Genomic DNA, 21,256 nt, shown 5'->3' on the forward strand with positions numbered 1-21,256 from the left:
TGGAGAAGAGCAGCTCACAGATGTGTGTGGATCCAAAGATCAGCAGGACTCCTAATCCATATTTTTTCATGTTCATATAAGCGTCGGGGATGGCGTTCCGTGTTTCAACACGAGTTTGGGAAAGTCTTCAGTATCACCCTGTTCTTGAGTAAGAATGGCCTTCTGACAGGCAGCATCTTCAAGATCAGCTGTCCAGAGTTTGAACTTGGACATATGTTTGTCGGCGATGTCGGCCAGTTACACCTGCAAATGCAGTCGTATTGAACAGGGATGGATGGATGGATGGTCAGGGACAGGAAAGGATGATGTGGTGTTTTCCTCTCTGAACTCACAGAATCCATGTTTGCACTGTGGTCACTGCAGATACTCTGAACTTATCACAGAGTGACACAGTGCACCTCACTGTAAGTCTCTGGCAAACACTGCCAACTTGCCAAAGTCTCCTCCAGCCTGTGCCGGGCTGCACTGCCATATCTACCATGTGTAGCTTTCCACCACTCTGGCTGTTCCAGCTCATTGTGATCCCTTTGCTTCCCAGGAAAGTTTTCACCTCTTCCAGACACGCAGCAAAGGGCTTTGGCACTTCCCCCGTGGTCAGATGTTGTTGTTCAGCAGGATGTCCATGTCGTCCAGAAACAGACCTGACAGTGGTTTAAACCTGTAGCCATGACTTTGGTCACAATCTGAATGACAACATTTATCCTCAGGGAAAAGCTGCAGGCTAGAGCTGGGCGATATATCGAGATTTTTAAAAATATCGATATATTTTTATACGAGATATAAGATGTGACAATATCCTTTATATCGATATAGTCTGTTACGTTATAATTATAGTTGCGGAGCCGCAAGTTTGCTTCTCTTTCGTCCACTTTTGTCTTTACGCAACGTTACGCGACCTCACCTCCGTTAATGAGTTACTGCGCATTGCCCCGTGAGTGGGGCTGGACGACGTCAACGTGTTAACGAGCTAACCACGCTAACGAGCTAGCCACGCTAACGCCATGCACGGCCTGAAATCCTTTCATCTTCTCAAAAGTTGACTGCGCGCCTTTTGTATGAATTCTAGTTGTGCTTGATGACCGCGAACCGATTTTATGTGATACACAGCGCTCAGCAATCTGTCAATAAATGTTTTAGTTCGACTTTGCTAAGCTACGGAGCCGCACCGCTTGATGGATTGTCGGAGCATTACGGCTACCGAGGAGCCTCGCGGAGTGATACGTACTGTGCTTCAACGTAATATTACCGTACTGTGTGTGTATAAGGACCATAAATGGCTCCTGTTCAGAGACACGGTTACGAAGCGGATTTCAAACTCCAGGCTGTCAGTCACGCAGTAGAAGTTGGGAACAGAGCAGCTGTGAAATCTGTCTTTGTTATTATGCTCAGCGTCTGTTAGTTTACATTTTGACTGCACAATTTGCTCTTTGTTATGCACAAAAACAACATAGTTTTCTTTTATTTATAGAGCATCATTATTTAATAAATGCTCATAATTCATGTACATCTATGCTGTATGTTAATAAAAGTGCCTGTGTGACATCTGGGACACAGCTTTGACTAAGAACTCTCTTTTTGTTCTTACTTTATGGCTTTAAAAAAATATCGAGATATATATCTTATATCGCCATCCAGCTAAAAAATATCGAGATATGAATTTTGGGTCATATCGCCCAGCTCTACTGCAGGCTGTAGTGAAACATCAGCGATGTTCTGCCCAGTGACTTCTGCAGTGAAGCTACAAAGCTCTTCTGTCACACTCGGTGTCCTATCAGCAGCCACCCACACCAGGTGTTTCTGAACCCTCCACCACAGCCCCCCACCTGTGTTTGGTCTGTCAGTGGGATTCTTTCTGTGGCCCAGCAGAGCTCACATACCAGCAGAACACTGTGATTTGTCTTTGGACTCATCACAGACCACTGAGTCTGCCAAAGCTGATGTCTTTAATTTGCTGTCTGGAGACGTTTCTGCTATTTTCATGCTTCTGTCTGTTACAGTCTTTGCAGAGAGACACATCTCTCATTTTCTGCACAATCTCACTTGTTTTTTAAGTCTGACAAGGATATTCTGAAATCTTGATCAGTGATTCTTTTATATACTGTCCTGCTGTTAACAGCTTCCTGACTATTTCCTGAGCAGCCACCAAACTAGCACACGTAGTTGAATTCCAGTCCTTCAGCCTTCTGAATCAGGTGTTTCCACAGATTTGTCAGCAAAGGCTTTGTGTTTGTGCTGGGAATGTTCTGCAACATAAACTTGTTGTTGTTTAGCACACTGGGAAACCACTTTCATCAGCAGTGAAAACAAATCAATCTGCACACGTGGCATTAAAGGTGTTTTCAGAAACTTTGCTTTTCCTGGATTCATCCATGGTGAAAATCACACCCAGGCATCACACATCAGCAGTTAGCACACATCGTTTGAGTGGTCCATTTTAATGTTACAAAATCACCGTAATCTTAAAAATTTACAGTGAAATTTTAAGAAGTAACAGACCAAGATAAAAATAACTCCTGATATTTAAACGTCACAGCGAACAATGAGTCCCATGCAGCCGGTCGCCGACCGTGCTTTAGGATGACAACCTGGAGCAAGAGTCTCAGTTGGATTCACTCTGATGCTGTGATGGTGCACTCTGTGTGTTAAAATACTGCCTTATAGAATTTGCCATTAACACTGCTTATCCACAGTCGTCACACACCAACCACCGTGGGATGTGAACTGTGCAAGGTGAAAGGATGAAGGATTACATTTAGCAAGTGAAGCAAGTGTGTGTGTAAGTGTGTGCGTGTACGTGTTCCTCGGAGGTCAAGCCATCACAATTGAGCATTACAACAGATGGAAGGAGCAGCTGAGGAACACAGAACTTGATACGGGAGGCTGACGGTGGCCTTTGAATTACTAAGCTGTCTACATGGCTGGGGGCTATGCTCAGAGGTGCAGAAATAACAAGAGGAACTTAAAGGTTAAATCACCTGGTGAATAAAGGACAAAATGCAGGGCGGGAGGAGGGAACAGGGTGTCACATCAAGGTTAAGAGGGGGATTAAAGCCACAGATGGGCTGGGAAGAGTTTGAAAAGCTGAATGCTGCAATTTGTCTGCTTACCCCCATGGCTGCGAAGACAATGGCAAAGTTGTCCGCGCTATAGTCCATCACATCCTTGGACTTCTGCACCAGGCCAGCCTGACGACAGATTTGGGCAGCAATCTGAAAGCACCAACAAGAAACAGATTCAGACACACAGACGGACGGACAGGAGGGCTAACAGTCAACAAAAGGCTCTCAAAGAACATGTAAACTAATGCAGAGTCAAATCCCTACGAAAGCTTCACCTGAGGTTCAAAATTATCACGTGCTATTTACAGACTATAGTTGCCATTATTAATGAAGAGACAATCACCAAGGAAACTAAAGCCACTCACACTGTGACCGAGCATGCATGGCTGCAGCTGCCTCTCCATCAGGACTCAGTCTTATTACCTTTTCATATCTGACATTCAATCCCTACATAAACCACTACATTACATATAAGACTGCAGAGACGCTGTGTCACTGTAGTGAATGTGTGAAATGATCACGGCCCTGACCTCTCTGTGCACCTTGAATTCAGCCACCTGGGCCACACAGAAAAGGACTAGATGGATGAGCTCTGTCACGTGTGCTTAATGACACAATGACACCAAACAGGCCATAATTAGGTGGAGAACACATTGCATGTTAGTTTGGTCGCTTCTGCAGCACGTTGATCATGTAAAATGATCCTGGGGTGCAGTTATGAACAGCTGATCCTTTTGTGGGCACAGTGGAAACAAATGTTGGAACATATTTCCAAGAGTACCTGCTGACAGATTTAGAAAAAAAATAGCATCTGTGCGTTTGTGGTCACATGATTCATTCGCTCACTCTAGCACTGCTTTGGTTTGAACTGTTAACACTTTGATCTGTTCTACAATAATAATGGTTATGAATATCAGATAAACAGGATTGCCATAAGCAGCAGCTGCTCTTTATGTTTTAAGAAATGCACAGCGACAGGGCGTCTGGCTGTAGATGCTGTCGACACTGTAGACGCTGTGGTGCTGCAGACGCTGTAGATGCTGTAGACGCTGTAGACGTGGTGCTGTAGATGCAGTAGACACTGTAGACGCTGTGGTGCTGTAGATGCTGTAGACGCTGTGGTGCTGTAGATTCTGCAGACGCTGTAGACGCTGTGGTGCTGTACATGCAGTAGATGCTGTAGACGCTGTGGTGCTGCAGACGCTGTGGTGCTGCAGACGCTGTAGATGCTGTGGTGCTGCAGACGCTGTGGTGCTGCAGACGCTGTAGACGTTGTGGTGCTGCAGACGCTGTAGATGCTGTGGTGCTGCAGACGCGGTAGACGTTGTGGTGCTGTAGATTCTGTAGACGTTGTAGATGCTGTGGTGCTGCAGACGCTGTAGACGTTGTGGTGCTGTAGACGCTGTGGTGCTGTAGATGCGGTAGACGCTGTAGACGTTGTGGTGCTGTAGACAAGCGGTCCCCAACCCCCGGGCCTCGGACCGGTACCGGTCCGTGAGTCGTTTGGTACCGGGACACGAGAGTTGAGGCTCAGGTGTGAAATGTATGGTTTTCAGCGTTATTTTGTTATCGTTTCTATCGTTAACTCGGTTTTCCTGGGTCTTTTCACGTGTGTTATGAATAAATCTTCTTTTTTTTCGGTACCGGTACTAGTTTTATTTTGTTGTATTTATCCGCGACACCTTAAAGGCCAGTCCGTGAAAATATTGTCGGACATAAACCGGTCCGTGAGGCAAAAAAGGTTGGGGACCGCTGCTGTAGATGCTGTGGTGCTGTAGACGCTGTGGTGCTGCAGACGCTGTAGACGCTGTAGATGCTGTGCTATGGTAAGTGCTGTACCTGTTTCGCAGCACGGCTCTGAATGATGGGTTTATTTGGTGAAAACAGAGCTCATATATCCAAAGAGCAGAAATTAGGCTGATGATCAAATCCAAACAATAAAGTTGGTGCTCTTGAGCTGAACACACTGAACCTGACGCAGCTTTATACACCGAGGGATATTTGGGGATGTAGTACATTTGTAAAGTGTCTGAACACACTGAGTCATGAATTTCCACTGTGAGGCACAAAAACTTCCAAAAAGGAAACAAAACAGCTGTCATATGACACAGAAGGACCACAGCTACCACTCATGAATCATCCCACTCACTCATGTTAAACATTTCCACTGAAAGACTTCCACAAAATTGGACCTCAACATATCCCAGAGCATGTAGCTTAAACCTTTGAGCTAGCAAAACATTTTTGGTGTATTCAAAAATGGCTCCAGAGCAGCTGTGAGTTCTTGGTATGATACAACAGTTTAGTAAGAGTATCACCTCCCAGAGTATAGGGATGAAAAAGGTTTAGTTTAAAGCTATGAGTTTAAGAGACAAAGGTTTAAAATGACAGCCTAAAGACGAGGGCTGCACTAATGATTGGTGACTGCTCACCAGGAGCCTGAGGTCAATTCTTTTTATCTTGTTTTACCAGTAATGTAATAAATAATCACTATCATTACATTTGTAACAAATGTAATCTGCCCTGCTATGGTTTAATGTCAGCATACATGCTAGTGCTCATATACACAAGCTGTCACATCCACGTCTGAACTCTGACATGAGTGAGGATGAGGAGGATCCATTACTCTCATCTATAAAGAGAAGAAAACACAAAGTGCTGTTTCTGTTTGTTTGAAGTAAATTCTACTTTATCTCCTCTCCTCAGCCTTTACACACGAACACAGTTTTAAAATGCGTCGGTGCAACTACACACCTAAATAAAAAACTATGTAAGTGGCTGCAAATGTATCTGTAATATCTGTCCACTCCATGATAAACCATCCATCACTGTATATAAATGGTGCTCTCCCACTAGTATCGTATTCTTTCTCTGTATGCGGGAAGTGGGACATAAACTCCCTGGTGTGGGTTGGGTTTTTTTTATAGTTGTTATTTGGACCACAGAGCATGAATTAGGTGGGTGGATAGCACTACTTTAACCCCCTCTGGTCTCTGGTGATCTGGCAAACTAAGGAGCAGACTGTCCGAACCATATCTGGTCTTTAAGTGATGACGTATGAACCAAACTTCTCTGAGTTTAATAAGGATGTTGTGTTTTTAACATGTTTTAATGTTTTGTATCTTGTTCTATTTAATCTGAACAAGCCCCTAAAAACAGTCAGTGATCACTGTCGGCCTCTCTCAGTTTTTATCATCACTGTTCATTTTAAAGCCCAGTTTTTAAAACCTTCTGATGTAACTACAGCCCAGCCCATGCAGCAGTATATTAATGACTAACCTCGTATAGAGATTGAAAATGTGACGTCATTCAGGGGTAAAACCGCAAAGGATTCTGGGAACTCTGGGCAGAAGGTACTAGCGCACGCAGGCTTTCAATTGAAATCAGTCACACAGCGATAAAAAGAAACACAAAAAATGGCAAGAAGCTGTTGTATTATTAACTGCAATAGCCGGTCGCATGACAGCCACGGGAAGCCGACGGGTAAAGAGATCAGTTGTTATCGGATTACGTCGTGGAAGAGAAATTGTTCGAGCCATGTTTCCGAAGTAACAAAGAGCTGACGGACGGCCTGGATTGCAGCCATTCAAAGACCAAATATAACGTCCCAGAACACTCCAGCTCACATGTTAGTCTGCTCCAAGCATTCCCACAAAGGTCAGTGTTTTGTAGTAGTTAATACGTCATTTTTCATAACATAATTGGTGATATAGGTTACAAGCAAGTCTGGCGCTGAACAGAAATTGTCGTGCTATGCTCCTTTATTTATTGTGCATAAATAGTGAATTGTCCTGACAGAATCAGCGTTTCGCTTCTGTTATTACCACGGTACATTGACAAAAACATTTTATTCACAGGATAAAACAGTTTTTTTGTATCACTAATTGCCCAGTACGATTACAGCATACAATATTATTGTCACTGCTACATTTCTGTAATGCCTACCAGAAATTATTTCCACTACTAATTAATTACCGTTGAGCTCAAAGGTCCTATTAATAAACGGTTAACGAATGTGTATTTATGACGCTGATATGTGAGACTGGTAAACTTACGATACGTACGATGGTCTTTCGTTCTACACGGTGCATTTCAAGGTCCTGTACCCATCCGTCGGTAAACTGTACCCGGGCTTGTTGCAGTGACCTGAAGTTACTAAAACCTTCATGAGTGTATGCACTCACTCCAAGAACCGTATAATTATAAATCTGAGCGTGGTGAAAGTTGGGCAGCACGCTGACGTCTTTTGTCCACTCTGTGTGCTCGTAAGGGTCTGACCCTCTCACTCCTTTGATCTTTTCCTCATATCTTTTTTTTGACTTTTCATCAAGTCTGTCTTTGTACGGACCGACATTGTTCTCCTTCGTTTTTGTACATACCTTTTTGGGGGGCAAAGAAAAAGCAAGAAGGTATTGGAACCGGAGAATGAACGTTTTGCGGTGATGCAAATGCTTGCGTTTGATGCATTGCTTTGATTGTTTTGCCACCATTGCCCGGCATGCAATGCGCGAAAGTCACGTGGTCTGTCAATCTCTATTGTGGATGGATTATCTCAGTTGTTCTCCTGACTGAAGTTTGGTCCGTTTACAGCATCCTGCCATGCGATTGCATTTGTCCCTAACCATCGGGAACCCTCATGTTAACGTTTATCGAGTGGAAAAAAGTTAGCGTTCATCCTCCAGCTTCACTGTTTATATTACGCTAACATAGCTGTGTCACTAGCGATCCAGTAGCACATCATTATATACCAGCTAGCCCAACTTCAGTAACCCTACAAACATCACTCCTGTTTAGTTTTCTGTCTTCATTTATGTTGGAAGTGATAGCAGAGCTGTACGTTTGAATTTTGTCAGAAATCTCTCAGTCAGAACATGATATATCATGCTTAGGTGGAAACTAGCGAGCTAACTTCCTGCTAACTTCTAACTCCGTTAAATGTGGTAAGTACTTAATTGTTACACCTGGTAAAGCAGCAACACTGATCATTTTATTAAAGATTAAAGAATTTAGACAGTTTTTAACTCTCAGTGATGCTGCAGTGTTCGTTTGACTTTGGGACCTGAAGTGGACGGAGTTTAGGACCCAGAAACAGCTAATGATGTCAGACTTACAGACCAGATAGAGGCAGATTACTTTTGTTTTTTACTCCATGTACTTCTTCCTTGTCAAAATCTGCTTGCAATACCAAATGAACAGGAAGTAATGCAACTGGTTTAATGAAGTTATTCTTGTTACAACAGACTACATACAATGGGAAGGGTCACCTTATTTTCAGTCTTCTGCCTAAACTGACGCTGACTCGAGTGCATCATGTGAAGATGCTATCAGAGTTCACTCTGAAGCCACTACAGACACAGCAAACACTACACAGGAACATAATGCTGAACACACTTATATCAGCTAATATTCAGGTATGCTCTGGTGTTTACGATGGGGATTGATCCTCCATAAAGATAAACAGAGATATTCAGTGCTTCCAATGGTACCTAGTGGCCCAGCATTGAGACTTCTTGGCTTTGTCACTAAAGAAATAAAATGGTATGCTGATCTCACCTCATTGTGGGGCAGCCCAGCAGCAGAGAAAATGGGGATCTTCTGTCCTCGAGCAATGCTATTCATGCCATCAATGGCCGAGATGCCAGTCTGGATCATCTCCTCAGGGTAGATACGGCACTGAGGATTGATGGGCTGACCTGGGAGACAGAAACATGTATTCAGCTGGACACAAAGGAAGCAATAGCACACTTCACTGTTCATCATACAGGTCAGTCCCACAGACTTGACCAGACAAAACACGCAACAGAAAAAACGTAATAAGAAAATGGTGATAGAGAGCAAAAGGCTGTGCAACTGCTTAAATGGAAAGTGAGATTATTAATTTGACATGAACAATCAGAATCAATTATATCATGTTATTGTGGAAGCTAACTTACACTGCACATTCATGTGCTCTAATAAAACTGCTGAGCATAGTTTACATTCTAGTTACAGTGGCTACATACTGAGTCAATGAAAATATTTCCTATTACAGTTACAACACGCTCTTCTGAGGTGCAGTAATTAAATAATAGTACAAGGACAACAGCTACATTAGACAAATGACTGTTAGGAATTCTGCCAATTAAGCCGTTGCTTGCTTACTATATGACCAAAGGGTAACTGCACTTATAGAGCACTTTCATAGTCCTACTGCCTGCTTAAAGTCAAAGACAGACACCTTACACCGGTCAGTATCTGGCACAGAAAACATCTGACAGGCCTTTCAATTAATGGATAACCTGGTCTACCGTCGTGAGCAATGAGGGGTGCAGAGAATTAGTCACAACTCATTAGTGACTTTGAATGGGGTTATCCAAGGATGTGCACAGAGACCTGCTCTCAGGAACTCTCACTCATGTGGTTCACCGGCACTAATCTATCAATATTTCACAACAGCATGTCAAACCGTGTAGCTGCCACAGGATTAGAGCCACTGTGGTCCTTTAGTGTGACCACGAGCTGCAGCACAGCTCCAAATATAAACCATTAAGAAAAGCAGTGGTTGGGCGTTGTCCTGTTGACCGGGGTTAGGGTTAATCCTACCGAGCTGCTATCCAACCTATGAACACAACACACGGACACGGAGTATCGATATTTTATTACATAAATTTAAATACTCTGGGAATTTCATAAACACGATAGCTCATCTTATGCACCAACCTGACATAACGTTAGCCGAGCCAACTTAAAATACATTGGCTCAGCCAAAACAGCCATCAAAACTGACACACATGGGTCAGCTGATAAGTTGATAAGACTAAAGCCCAGAGGAGACCGGCCCCAAACTTTGGAACAGTCTGCCTCCTCATATCAGGATCTCTCCAACACTCGACATCTTTAAAACCTGTCTGAAACAGCTTTACTCACTGGCTTTGGATTGTTCTTTGTGTGTGGTTGTTCTACTTTTTACCTTTTTACTATGTACAGCACTTTAATCAACCCGTGTTGTTTTTAAATGTGCTTATAAATAAATTGATTGATTGCAGAATGAGAGCAGACTGACATTTATGTCTGTTGTGTACTCAACATTTGAACATTTACTTCCTATTCTGCGAGTAGCAGAATGCTAGGATCATTTCCTGTACTTCAAAATAAAAACATTTCCTGTTGAAGACATTATTAATGTTATTGTGGTATTTCACTGTGTATTTCACTCATCACTCAAGTTCACACCTGGGATAGTAAAACAGTTCAGAATACACTGCTGAGTGAGCTTTGGTCAAGATTAAGTAATAATAATAAAAATAAAACCCTAACAATAACTATCTGGTGATTTTTTAGGACATTGTACCTGAATTATTTCATAAGTTATTTCATAAGTTTATGACATTGCATTCTTATATGACTTAGCAGCAGGAAAATATGAGGTTAACGTACCCATGATGTCCAAGTAGTCTTCAGCCAGAACAGTCGGCCCGCGATCAATAGGTTTGCCTGAACCATTGAACACACGACCTATAAAAGAAAATATTTCGGTAAGGAGGCATTTAGACATTACATCATTGTTTAATGAGATGAGACCTGCAAGAACATTCTGTCTACTTTGTGCTACTTTAGCTACTTTGAAGTAACAAGTGCCAGCAATTATAAACTAATGTTAGTGATGACGGATACTTCAAAAAACAAAATCAGCTCTACTTTTTGCTTCTATTCAAATGTATGTAACCTTGTGTTGTACTGAGAAAATCACAGTGATTGAGAGATTCAAGAACATTCAAATAAAAGCTTTGATTTAATTATTTGATTTTACAGTTTATTTAGAAATTAGCGTAACAAGAAAAAATGCCGACTACATTAATTCAGCGTGCTATAGGATTTTAATCATTAAATCATGCTGATCATACCTAGCATGTCCTCTGACACCGGGGTACGCAAGATATCACCAGTGAACTCACACGCCGTCTTCTTGGCATCAATACCTGATGTTCCCTCAAACACCTAAAGCAACATAGAAAGGTAGCAAAGATTGACACATTGTCTACACACATCCTCAGCACGTCTAGTTACATGTTTATTGATAGTGATTATCAGGGTTGTCAAAAAAATTAATTCATTAACAAATCCCTCAATGCTCCCATATTAATCAATATATGAATTAATACAACAGTGCTGTATTTGCCCCCGTCAGCCAACATGGGACTTTACATGGCTAAGCTGCAGACAGTCCGGCGCTGAGCTCCTCCCCTCACTAACCAGACACTACACAGTAGTCTCTGAAGGTTGATACATGGTTCAAAATAAGCTGCTGCTACATGCTGAAATGTTCAGGATTATGCATTAGGTTCACATTAATCTTAGCCTGCTGCTATTAGAGAATGATAAGATTAGAATCAATGAGTAATTCCACATGTTCTGGACCCTCAGGTAAAGACAGGGGTGAGCTGTCAACTGATCACCACCTGGTGGTGAGTTGGATCAGGTAGCGGGGGAGGATGCCGGACAACGCACCCTCAGTATACGTTTGGGTGCACTGGTAATGCCTGGCAGAGGCCCCGGTTCATGAGATCTTCAACTCACACCTCGAGCAGAGCTTCAACAGCAGTCTGAGGGGGACTGGAGACATTGAGTCTGAATGGACCATATTCAGCACCTCCACTGCCGAAGCCGCTGCACTGAACTGCGGCCGCAAGGTGGTTGTTGCCTGTGGTGGTGGTAACCCCTGAACTAAATGGTAGACAACAGAGATGAAGTCTGTGAAGGTTCTCAGTCATCCAGGTCATCGTAGTAGCAGCAACAGTCCTTTGACAACAGAGATGAAGGGAGCCACCAAGGTGAAGAAGGAGGCCTATCGAGCTTGTTTAGCCTGTGGGACTTCGGAGGCAGGTGATAGTTACCGACAGGCCAAGCGGTAGTAGCTGAGACAAAAAACTCGGGTGTGGGAGGAGTTCGGAGAGGCCATGGAAAAAGACTTTCGGACTGCCTCGAAGAGATTCAGCAAACCGTGAGGCAAATCCAGACGGGAAAGTGGTGCTCTACCTGCACTGTGTATAGTGTGGGTGGAGCACTGCTGACGATTAAGAACATTGTCAGGTGATGAAAGGAATATCTCGAGGACTTCCTTAATCCCACTGGCACATATTCCATGGAGGAAGCAGAGTCTGGGGACGAGGGGGAAACTCACCTATCTCTGGAGGCGAGGTCACTGAAGCAGTTAAACAACTCCTTGGTGGCAGAGCCCTGGGGTGGATGAAGTCCGCCCTGAGTTCCTGAAGGCTCTGGATGTTGTTGGGCTCACACTCCTCAGACTCCCTGGAAAAGTCTATGCCAGGGTACTGGAGAGGAGAGTCCGTCCGTTAGTCGAACCTCGGATACAGGAGGAACAATGCAGTTTTCGTCCTGGTCGTGGAACACTGGATCAGCTCTTTATTCTCTCAAGGATACTTGAAGGCGCATGGGAGTTTGCCCAACCAGTCTACATGTGTTTTGTAGACTTTGAGAAAGCATTCGACCGTGTCCCTCAGGGTGTCCTATGGGAGGTGCTTCGGGAGTAATGGGGTGTCTGCCCCATTGCTACGGGCCATTCAGTCCTTATACAACCGTTGCAAGAGCTTGGTCCGCATAGCCAGCAATAAGTCGGACTCGTTCCTGGTGTGTGATGACTCTGCCCGGCTGCCCTTTGTCACCGATTCTCTTCGTAATTTTTATGGATGGAATTTATGGGTGTAGCTCAGTGGTCGAAGGCCTTTCACTAGGGTGTTCTCAGAATCTCATCTCTCGTTTTAGCGGATCATGTGGTTCTGTTGGCTTCATCAGGTGATGGCCTCCAGCTCGCATTGGAATGGTTCACAGCCGAGTGTGAAGCGGTGGGAATGAGATTCAGCACCTCCAGATATGAGGCCATGGTCCTCAGCCGGAAATGGATGGATCGCCCACTCCGAGTCAGGGACGAGTTCCCTTTGAATTTAAATTGATTAGAAATCCCAGTCTACAATTAATACAATACAAAATACTACATAGAGTGCACTATACAGTCAATGGATGTTGAAAATGGGCTTCTAACAACTGCTCACATTGTCAAGGCAATACACCCGACAATTACAACCCAGGGGCTGTGGTCATGACCTGGATGGGACTCTGGTGGCTCTTGAGTGGTGTTTTTCTGGCACCTGCGTGCAGCACAGCTGGGGGAGGGTCTGTGTCAGCAGACATAGGTTACCGACCTGGTAGCCTAGCTGCCCCTGGGTGTGTCTGGGGTGGGCTTGGGGATTTGGGGTTCTGGGAGTGCTCCGCCTCTTGGCTGGGGCTTTGGGGGCTTGGGTCCTGGTTGGTGTGTTGCCGGGGTTGTGGGTGGATGCGTGCATGGGGGCACGGTCTAGCTGAGGTGTAGGATAATCTCAACCTGGGTGTCTATAGTCTTATGTAGTCTGGGAGCTGATTGAATGTTGGGGGTGCCAACCGGGATCAGCGGAGGAGCGGTCTCCAAAGATGGGGAACTGTGCCCCCCCCCCAATCCTTCCCTCGCCATCCGGAATTGCCATCACACCACCACACATGCAGAGGTACAGGTGCGTCACTGAGGTGCAGGGAAGGCATTCCTCCTCTGTCCCCTCTTGGCCACCTGGGCCTCAATTTTATTCTACAACTTACACACTTGCATTACTTACACTCTCATGACACACACATACACATATAGGGCTTTGGGAGTGGGCACAGCAAACGGCGTCCGGAGGACGGTCTGTTTATTCAGCCTCACCGCCAGTGCCGGTGCCCACCTCTCAATTTTAAATACGTGTAGACATTGAGAGTTCTCGGGAGAGCCTGTGCTGACACCAGCGGCAGAGGGTACCATGAGCAACGCCACATATCAGCGGGCGGAGTGAGGTATGGGGTCTTCACACCCCCCGTTCTCTGTTCGCAATCTGGGGCGGGGGGCCGGGAGGAGGAATTTTCAATTCAATTTAATTTTATTTATACAGCGCCAAATCACAACAACAGTTGCCTCAAGGTGCTTTATATTGTAAGGTAGACCCTTCAATAATACATACAGAGAAAAACCCAACAATCATATGACCCCCTATGAGCAGCACTTTGGCGACAGTGGGAAGGAAAAACTCCCTTTTAACAGGAAGAAACCTCCGGCAGAACCAGGCTCAGGGAGGGGCGGGGCCATCTGCTGCGACTTCACCACACTCCGTGCTGGCGTCTGATGCCACCACCCGTCGGTGCGTTGGTGGTTCTTGGTGTCCGGGGCTCGGGTGTGTACTGGCTCACTCCCGGCAGCTGCTTGGCGGGACCTGGCGCTTGTGGCTCGAACGGGCTCCTTTTGGGGAGTGTGGGGCCCTCAGATCTCAGGCCTCTAAGCCTGGGGTTCAGTCCACCCCGGCATAGCCAGCTAGCTTCTTCCCCGTGGCTGCTGGGTGACCCCCTGTCTGCGGCTCTCCTCAGCTCTTTTCTAGGTGGGTACTGCAGTTGCCCCTCCGGTGGTCCTCCTGGGGCTCTTGTGCTCTGGGTGGCCTCTAGACGTCTGGGGCCTGGATCTCCTCCATGCCTGCTTCATGTCATTGGGGGCAGGGCTATGGCTCCCCACACAGTTGCATGGAGAAACCTTGTGAACTCCTTGGCTGCTGCCTCTAAGCATATAGTTCGTTGTCGGTTTTGTGTGCTGCTCAGTAACATTCAATATGTATTATTTACTGTTACTTATGCTTATCTAGGTTGTTGCTGTGGTTTCCCTACAGCGTTGTTCTCTTTTTGCTTGTTTTTTTTTTTTTTTAATGTAGAAGTAAAAAAATAAATAAATAATAAAGGTCGAATGAAATATGACAATCAAGTGGACCAGTATAGCAAAGTCGTAATGGTCTACTTCGGAAAATAAATCTGTTGGGCATGTTTCTTGGCCTTCAGACAATAATTCTGATTGCTACAGTGCCGGACAGGAAAGGCAATAAATAAATAAATGCAAATACTACAAAAATGGATAGGAAGGCTCACTTTAGGCAAACAGTGCTGGTTTATCAGAGTCACTGTTTGCTTGAACAAATAAATATGCGCAGCCTTTGTTTTAGCTGCTCTACACTGACATATTTGCTAAAATGAAACTGCAGCACACTGATCAAAGACCTACAACTGTTATCTCCTGCTCTAATTATCAATGGTAAGTTAGATTGCAGTTTAGCAATTTTGACCTATTGTCTGCTATCCCTTCTTTTGTGTGCCTGTGTGCACTCACGGTGCATGTTTGTGTTTCTAGATTTATGTGGTGGCTGTGCCAGGCTCTTTTTCAGTTTTATGTTTATTTGGTGGGATACCTCCAACCATAACCTCTTTATATCTGCTGATTGTTTGGTTCCAACCAACCACCATGCAAAGCTGTATGAGGTGCTATTGGTCTCTGCATAGAAAATTTCCTTCTTCTATAAGGTTGGGCACAAGTAAGGATAGCATAATGCAATTACACAGTGCACAGAGCTTATAGCACAGAGGCTCTCCAATGATACGTTTTAGTTTCCACTCACTATTTCTTACCTGAACAACTGCCTTGCTTCCAATCACCTCGAGGACCTGCCCGCTCCTCTTGGTACCATCTGGCAAGGTCAGGTGAACAATCTCGGCATACCTGGGGAACTAATTCAAAGAAATTCAACACTGTTACTACAGCAACAGAAAAACACATTTTTATCGTTATTATAAATGAGCACATCGGCCAGTAAAGTGCTGATTTATACTGACTTCTACAAAGATTTGGAGTTTACCGTGCGATAGCGCTACTATTTGCAACCTAATTAATACATATTGTAAAAGGATCTGCACAATAGATTAACAAGTATTAGCAGCACCACAGACAGAAAGCCTGATAAAAACAGAATTTCTTTGCAGCCTTACCTTCACATTATCCAGGATCACCAGGGGTCCATTTACACCCGATACAGTGGAGTAGGCTGAAATAGGAGAGAGACAGGTTACTCATTTCTGAACCTCAACAGGCAGCAGAACAGGAAAATAACACACAATACTTCAATTTCCTTCTGCAGCGAGCAAGCCACCTATCAGCAGTGCAATAAGCAGACTTCTCCACAGCCAAAACTGCTAATCACCACAGGCTGACCTTTTGCTGTGAGAACAACTTTACTGCACTTTCAGCCCTAAAATGTCACAAAAAGCCAAATGTCAGGTCAAGAAATGGAGGAATTTTACATTGTTCGATTACACCGTCACACAGTCAATCACACAAATCAATCAAAACTAAAGACTCTTGGGAACTGGAGCAGATGTTCAAAAATATACATTAAATACTTGATATTTAGGTTATCGCAATATTAGAATTTCAAACTCGATACTGATATTCGCAAAAATACTCGATACCATCTTTGATACCATAAGAAAGATTCTGATCCCATCCTGCAACATGAGAATAGCAAACATCTCAAAAACACCCGCACTAATTTTTCCAGTTATTAACTACAGTCCACTACGTTAACGAAAGAAGACGGCTCACGGAGCTGTTAGAGTTAAACTGGACAGGTAAACATTAATGATAAGTGTTTAATACTTTCCTCCTAAAGTGTGATACAAATACTTCAGCTGTTAGTGAGGTGAGGAGCTGTGTGCCTGTTTGCAACGGTGATGTGTGAAGTCATCAGAGTATCCTATAAAAACAAAAAAAATGCAATATCCCTGAATGTGTGCGACTGCAGAGTAACATCAGTACAACAGTAATGGACAATGCTGAACTCAAGCCTTTTACTGTACACAGCATACCTCGTTCACACATTCACGCAAGCACTTTCTCACCTGTAATTAATTCAATTACCCATTATCTTTATCATAACAATCTCATCAGCGTAAGACGATTGTAGAATATTAGTGAGCAGCATCTGGAACTTTAACAGGAAGTAACCTCCAACAGACTCAAGGACGGGTCTCCATCTGGTGTGGGAATGAAGGTGCTTACCTGTTAGCGCTGTGCCCCTGAATAATAACAACAATACTAATACTAATAATAATAATAATGATAATGATGAAGGTCAATGTGACTGAGAATCCAGGTCATTTAGAGCAAATGCAGGGCTGATGTCGTTACTATAAATTCAGTCTAATCAGAATTAATAATATAATAAAAACAAAATCAATAATATAAATTAATAATAATAAATTACAATAAATTAATAATGTAATAAAAACATATCCACTGCAGTCACGTACAACAGCAGATTGTGCATAACTGTCCACATATTCACTGTACTCTACGCCCTTTAGACTCGGTTAATTTCAAGTGAAACCCTCTGCACTGTGCTGCAAACTATTCTCCATCACTATTATCAAAAACACCCAATAAAGGAATATTTTTGGAAGCAGCGAGTTCATTAAAACTACAGTCGTTCAGTTTCTCCTGCAGAGCTGCACCTAAAAATGATCACTGGATTTAAAAATCCAAAAGCAGGCTGACTCTACTCCATCAGCAACCTTCCTTAAATTGCTGTCACCACATCATATTCATCTTATAGCTATTTATAGGTGCCCTTCCTGTCCTTCTAACCTGGAGTATACTAAACTGCTGTTTCAGCTGTGGCAACAGACAGTAAGTTAAAGAAAGCCATAAATGACAGTAATATTAAAAAGTCTAAATAAGAAGGTTCAGTCTCTGTTGAACAGAACTGCTTTCAGACCAAACAAGAACAGCAGGTCAGCACAGTGTCCTGGTTTCTGTGAAGTAAGCAATAAAATGTGCATTGCAAATGTTAAAGTCAAATAATGTTCAGCCAAAGCCATTCCTCAGCTGTGAACATCTGTAGAGCTGGGTGGTAAAATGCAGACATGCAGGGCGCGTTGGAGTGGGGGACTGAAGGTGGCGGCATTGTTTCTATCAGGGTCTGCTGTTCTTCTTTATGTGTGAACTGTCAATCTCTGGGCTGATATCAAAGGCTCGGGGAAATTAGAGCAGACTGCTACGAACATAAAGCACTAAAGCTTAGCGGGGTGCATCCACTATGCCACTAATTAGGCAGGGGCCAACAAAATAACCTGTCAATGCGCTACAGTATTGCAGCCATTTCCCACACACACCTGCATTTTACCCTCTATTAGTCAGACACACACTGTGTGCGTCTGTGTGTTGAACGCGAGGTTTGAATGGGAGGTGGTGCTGGGAGGATGGGGCACAGACTGTTGAGTTAGCGCGATAAAAGATGGCTCAAGTGTGATGATGAAAACCAAGGGCAGGACAAACACAAAAAATAAAGAAATAAATAAAATTTCCTCTCCAAAATAAAATGTGTTTTACTCTAAACAGCCTTTATCTCAGTTCTTGCCTCAGGGTCCACTTTCCAGTGAATGACTCAAGTTGTCTCTGTTTGTTCTACAAGGCCTTGCTCTGCGGTGCGAATGGGGGGGGGGGGGGGGCATTTATAGATGACCTTTGCTTTGCTCATTTTCCACTGACAGGCAGGAAGTTCATGGTTTCATCATTTAACATACAGCTTTACTTAAACAACATGAAAAAGCACCACTCTGCCAAAGACCAAGTAATAAAAGAACACTGAACCAGTATACCAACAATACCAGTATTATCAAACCTCACGGATATCCCCGCCATCCTGACAGCCAGCACAGGTGTTTGCAGCTGATCAACCAAGTCTGATATCTGCATGTAAACCTGACACATAACACAAAAAGACTTGAACTGAAATACAAAGAAACAGCAGTGATATTTTCTAGGTGGGAAAGGTTTCCAGCTCATATTGTTTGGTGTAGAAAATAAAGAGAAATATTCAGGCAAAGTTATAACACACATTCATAGAAATGAACACTAATATAAGGAATGCTTCCAAATGCTCAAATATGTCACTGAAGGGGTTTCCAAAACGCTGATACTCTGTGTAAGTCTGCACACAGTCTCTTAAAGGCATTCTTCATTACCCTTATAGCTAAAACATGTGGCCTCATTTAACCAACTATTTGAATCTCATCTGCTGCATCCAGTGCATACTAGCCACCATGTATCTGTGATAACAACCTGCTGCTCACGCAGAGTCTAGATAATCTGACAGCAGAAAATAATATTCTGTTTACAGAGATGCAGGATCTATGTATAGTCATTATGCTTTTCTGAAACACATGCATGATGGCAGAGTGTGTAACTACACAGCCAGAACTTTAAAAAAAGAGAGAAAAAAATTAAAATGTGTACAACTGTTGAGCACATCAAAAGGTGAATCTGTAGCCTGACAAGGACGACTGACAGCTCCAAGAATGATTTTAGATTATCATTCCTGGAATAATTGGCATGTTTATACTTTAAAGCTCAAACAGTTACATAACAAAAATGCTTTATTTGACAATTCCAGTGAATATTCATAGCATCAGGATTACCCTAACAGATTCGCCATGTTTATGAACACGCTGCATACACTTAAACTAGAAATTCCTAACAGGGCTCAAAAGAGATACATCAGGGTAATTATACTGAGAGGTAATAATAATGGTGCAAGGAAAATGTTACTATGTCTGGTCATCGTCATGGTCGATGTCTGGAGCAGAAAGTAACTGAGACATATCAGGTAAAACAGTCGCTCGCTGTGATCGTTCTTTAACAATCACAGCATTGTTTCAGAGACATTTTGGAGTTACACAGCGTGTCAAAGAGTAACGATCCAGGAATGATCCTGTTATTTCACCTCAACCTACATTGTTTAGACAGAGTTAAACAGCTGTTACTGCAAGTCAGAGTATTTTAATCAAATTTATATTTTTACCAAGTGCTGAAATAAATTGTATCAGTATTAACATAACGTTAAAATGAGCCTTTTTGGCGTTCATCGATCACAACAAATGGATGCCTCGGTGGCACAAAGTCTAAAGTGCGTACAGGCTCTGAATGAGCAGCTCCAGTCGGATTAAAGGCCTAACCCTGGCCCAACACGCTAACCCATCATTACATGAAAGGGGAAGAAAAAAAAGACAACAGTTCAGGGAACACTCTTATGTATAACTGTGATGATGGAAAAAAAATAAGTGGTTTGCTCTCTCATTTCACAAGGTAACGACTCATCAATGGGCTATATGTTCATGAGGTGTGAAGTAGCAACATTTCCCAATAGGTTTAGAAAACTTTCTCCACCCCTCTTTTGCTACTTCAGCTCAAGTACAGCGTTCCCCTGGTTTGGCATGCAACAGCAGCGTGGGTCACCCTGCAGCCTGTTCAGCTGCCAGAGCCCTTTGTGTACAAAGATGTTAATTGGTCCTAATCCGCCACTAGAAGCTGTTTTGGTAGCCTGACCTCGCACCCTGAAGGACACCTTGGTGTGAAATACTAAAGAGCCCATTCAAGTGCCAGAGAAAAGAGGCACAGAGCATTCCAACACAATTCAATTTCCCAGCAGAAAGAGGGGGGAACTCAAGGGAGGAGAAGGGAGGAAAGGGGGAGTCTGGCCTAGGATGGAAATGGGGGAGCATCATCATTCTGACAATAAACGAGGGCTACAAAGCAGTGGCTGCTGTGATGTGCACTCTCACAATCACGTCTTAGCCTCTACTTCACGGGATTCCCACAGCCCCACTGGACATAGGAATGCTAGTTGATTAAAACCTACGACCAGCTCTCCCACACACACACAAAATGACAAGACAACCCTCAGCTAATGGTATTTATACAAGTAGGCCCGACGCAGACTGCCAGCACATCTACCAAAAACATCTGTCACTCTGAATCAGCTGACCTGTTGTTTACAGACGTAGATTACACCTGATGGACCACATCAAAATAAACAGCTGAATGCCTTATTCTGAGGTTGCTGTTGTTAACAGTTGCTAATGTCATTCAGGTCCACAGCAGCTGCAGCAGTCTTCTTCCTGCTCTAGAGATCAGCTGTGACCTGGAGGGTTAGCCTAACGTGCTACAGGTGGTCCTGCTGGCTTCACCGAGACTGTAGAGCAGAGTGCAATCTACCTTTGCCAGCCATAGTCTAAGACGGTGGAGCTCAAGCCTGTCCGCTGATCATGGAACTGCATATCAAAGACCAAAAAACAACACTGCTGAACTTTCATTAAAATACACTTTATTAGCCGAATTGACGCAGTGTTTCCTGTCTTCGTGTTTCAGGCCAAACCTCATTCTGCCTCATTCATACACTAACATTCACTCTGACGGAGGCATCAGAGAGCGACTCGGGCTTTAGCATGACGATTAGCATAACTGGCACATTATCCCTTTGATTTAAAAA

At 43.6% G+C, this 21,256-nt stretch overlaps 1 protein-coding gene across 1 annotated transcript in view; it reads right to left on the minus strand.

The window, feature by feature from the left end:
- The window catches only part of atp6v1ba (ATPase, H+ transporting, lysosomal, V1 subunit B, member a), a 42,740-nt gene that overhangs the window by 10,249 nt on the left and 11,235 nt on the right, over nucleotides 1-21,256 (minus strand). Inside the window, exons 2-7 of the mRNA XM_031755017.2 lie at nucleotides 15,921-15,976; nucleotides 15,564-15,662; nucleotides 10,943-11,036; nucleotides 10,476-10,553; nucleotides 8,613-8,752; nucleotides 3,108-3,209 (exon numbers count right to left, since the gene is read on the minus strand). Coding sequence (XP_031610877.1) covers nucleotides 3,108-3,209; nucleotides 8,613-8,752; nucleotides 10,476-10,553; nucleotides 10,943-11,036; nucleotides 15,564-15,662; nucleotides 15,921-15,976 — 569 coding nt within the window. The remainder of the gene's footprint in view (nucleotides 1-3,107; nucleotides 3,210-8,612; nucleotides 8,753-10,475; nucleotides 10,554-10,942; nucleotides 11,037-15,563; nucleotides 15,663-15,920; nucleotides 15,977-21,256) is intronic.

Source organism: Oreochromis aureus, linkage group 13 (genome assembly GCF_013358895.1).
Source record: "Oreochromis aureus strain Israel breed Guangdong linkage group 13, ZZ_aureus, whole genome shotgun sequence".
Lineage (NCBI taxonomy): Eukaryota > Metazoa > Chordata > Actinopteri > Cichliformes > Cichlidae > Oreochromis > Oreochromis aureus.